Source organism: Austrofundulus limnaeus, unplaced genomic scaffold, assembly GCF_001266775.1.
Source record: "Austrofundulus limnaeus strain Quisiro unplaced genomic scaffold, Austrofundulus_limnaeus-1.0 Scaffold40, whole genome shotgun sequence".
In the NCBI taxonomy this organism is placed as follows: Eukaryota; Metazoa; Chordata; class Actinopteri; order Cyprinodontiformes; family Rivulidae; genus Austrofundulus; species Austrofundulus limnaeus.
This window is the reverse complement of record NW_013952442.1, coordinates 1977017-1978879: the sequence shown is the minus strand read 5'-3', so window position 1 is coordinate 1978879 and position 1863 is coordinate 1977017. Positions and strand designations below refer to the sequence as shown.

Below are 1863 nucleotides of genomic sequence, written 5' to 3'. Positions count from 1 at the left end.
ACACAGCCTGGTGAGGACCCACCGTTCCTTATGGGGACAAAAAACCTGGTCCCCTTTGTGGGAAATTCCGTTGGTGGTTCAGGGGTTCGAGTTAGGACTGAGGTGGGAATTGAGTTTAGGTTAAGTTTAGGGTCAGGYATGCACTGGGGTRGCTAGGTTTGTGGTMAGGGGTCAGGTAAATGAATGGAMGTCAATGCAAAGTCCCCATGAAGATAGAAGAACAAATGCGTGTGTTTGTGTGCACATAGCTCCCATGCCCTGACATCTGACGTGACCATCAGAGAGACGGCTCGAGCTGCCGAGTTCTTCCTCTCAGATGGACTCATCCTCACAGGAGCAGCAACAGGAGAGCAGGCAGACCCCAGAGAGCTCAGAGGTACGACTGCGTTTCCTCCAGCTGCTGCTGTGAAGTCTCTTAGTGCAAACTGTCACACTGCTTTGTGCGTCGTCTTCATATTGTACAGCAATATAGAGCTGCAGAAATCAGCACGTTTGCACTTTTTTGTGATTTAGCACAGGTCCTCATTTCAAAATYATGTCAGATGTGACTTTCCCCTTTCTGACCAGCAGAGGAYGCCGTTACATTGAAACACTGAGACTTGGTCAGGTGTATGGATAAATTGCACATCAGCATATTTCCTGATGCCAAAAGCCTCCATGCTTGTTTTTTTTAAAATTGTTTTCCTTTTCATTCCCATAAGTATGATCTGAACCTCCRTATTAAGCAATCCTTTCAGGCATTGCTCAAAAAGCTGGGTACCATCGCTGCACATTGAAGCRTTACTTTTTGTGCCAATTTTTCTGAACCACCCGTGACAAAACAGTGTACCCATATCACTACATAAACTCACAATTTAGGATCACCAATTAAATAATAATACCAATATGATGTGCCAGTATGAAGGCAGGTTTGTACAGATCACCTGAGGGTCACTGTGTCTGAAAAATGAGCCCTCCAGACAAATCAGGGCTCCTATATTTAGCAACGTCACCGTCTTGATGCTCAGGATTGCGAACACTCAGCTGGCAGGACACACTCGAGGTTTCTTGTGTGCTGTAATGCAGGAAAGGACACACACACACTTTCCCTCTCCTCCTCACACTCAGATGAACTTTCACATATTGAATGGTGAGCAAACACAAGGATGCCGGATAGAGTCGAACTTTCTCTGTCTACAAAATGTTTTGTCCCATTTTTCTAGTCAACACGTGTAAAGATGTTGTTGCCTTTTCCCTTTAAAACATCTCTGTATATYGACTTTCAGGGTCACGGCTGCAGGCAGGTCAGTCCAGTAGTTATGTGAGCAGAATGTAATTTTCCTTTGTCATGATGAAACCAAAACACCTCAGGAAAACAGAACTGAATCCTGCACGTTTTAGATGTTTCTCTGGTTTGAATGAATGAGTGATTAACAGGCTTCTTCTGCAGAACTTGAAGACCTGTTAAGGAGCAGGAAAACAACGGAGCAGGATTGGTTCCCGCTGCTTTGCACAATTGTCAACATCTCATTAATGTGTTTATTTCAGCAGACAAATGACCGATCACATCGAAACAAGGATAAAGTCCAAAAGTGGAATGTGGCAGATGTAGGGTTTTGATTTAAACATGTCCAAAAATTGCATTTTGTCAAAATATAATGAATAAATGCCTTATCAATGTATCATTTCAACGAACTGTCTGAAATATAATCTTAAAAATTTTTTTGAAGCATTTATTTGAGCCATAGCAACAAAAAACCTGATTTTGAGGAAAAACGCCTTAAATTTTAGAATTTTTCCCTGTGAGCYAGCAAAGTTTTTGTCTCTTTCCAACTGGGAAATCTTAATATTCAAATACTATTTGAGGTTTCCTCTTTATATGAA

The 1863-nt window shown here is 42.0% G+C and overlaps 1 protein-coding gene across 1 annotated transcript in view; it reads left to right on the top strand.

Moving 5' to 3' along the window:
• The window catches only part of zgc:162297 (uncharacterized protein F13E9.13, mitochondrial), a gene marked incomplete in the record, with an annotated part of 6314 nt that overhangs the window by 2986 nt on the left and 1465 nt on the right, over window positions 1-1863 (top strand). Inside the window, 1 exon segment of the mRNA XM_014007248.1 lies at window positions 249-376. Coding sequence (XP_013862702.1) covers window positions 249-376 — 128 coding nt within the window.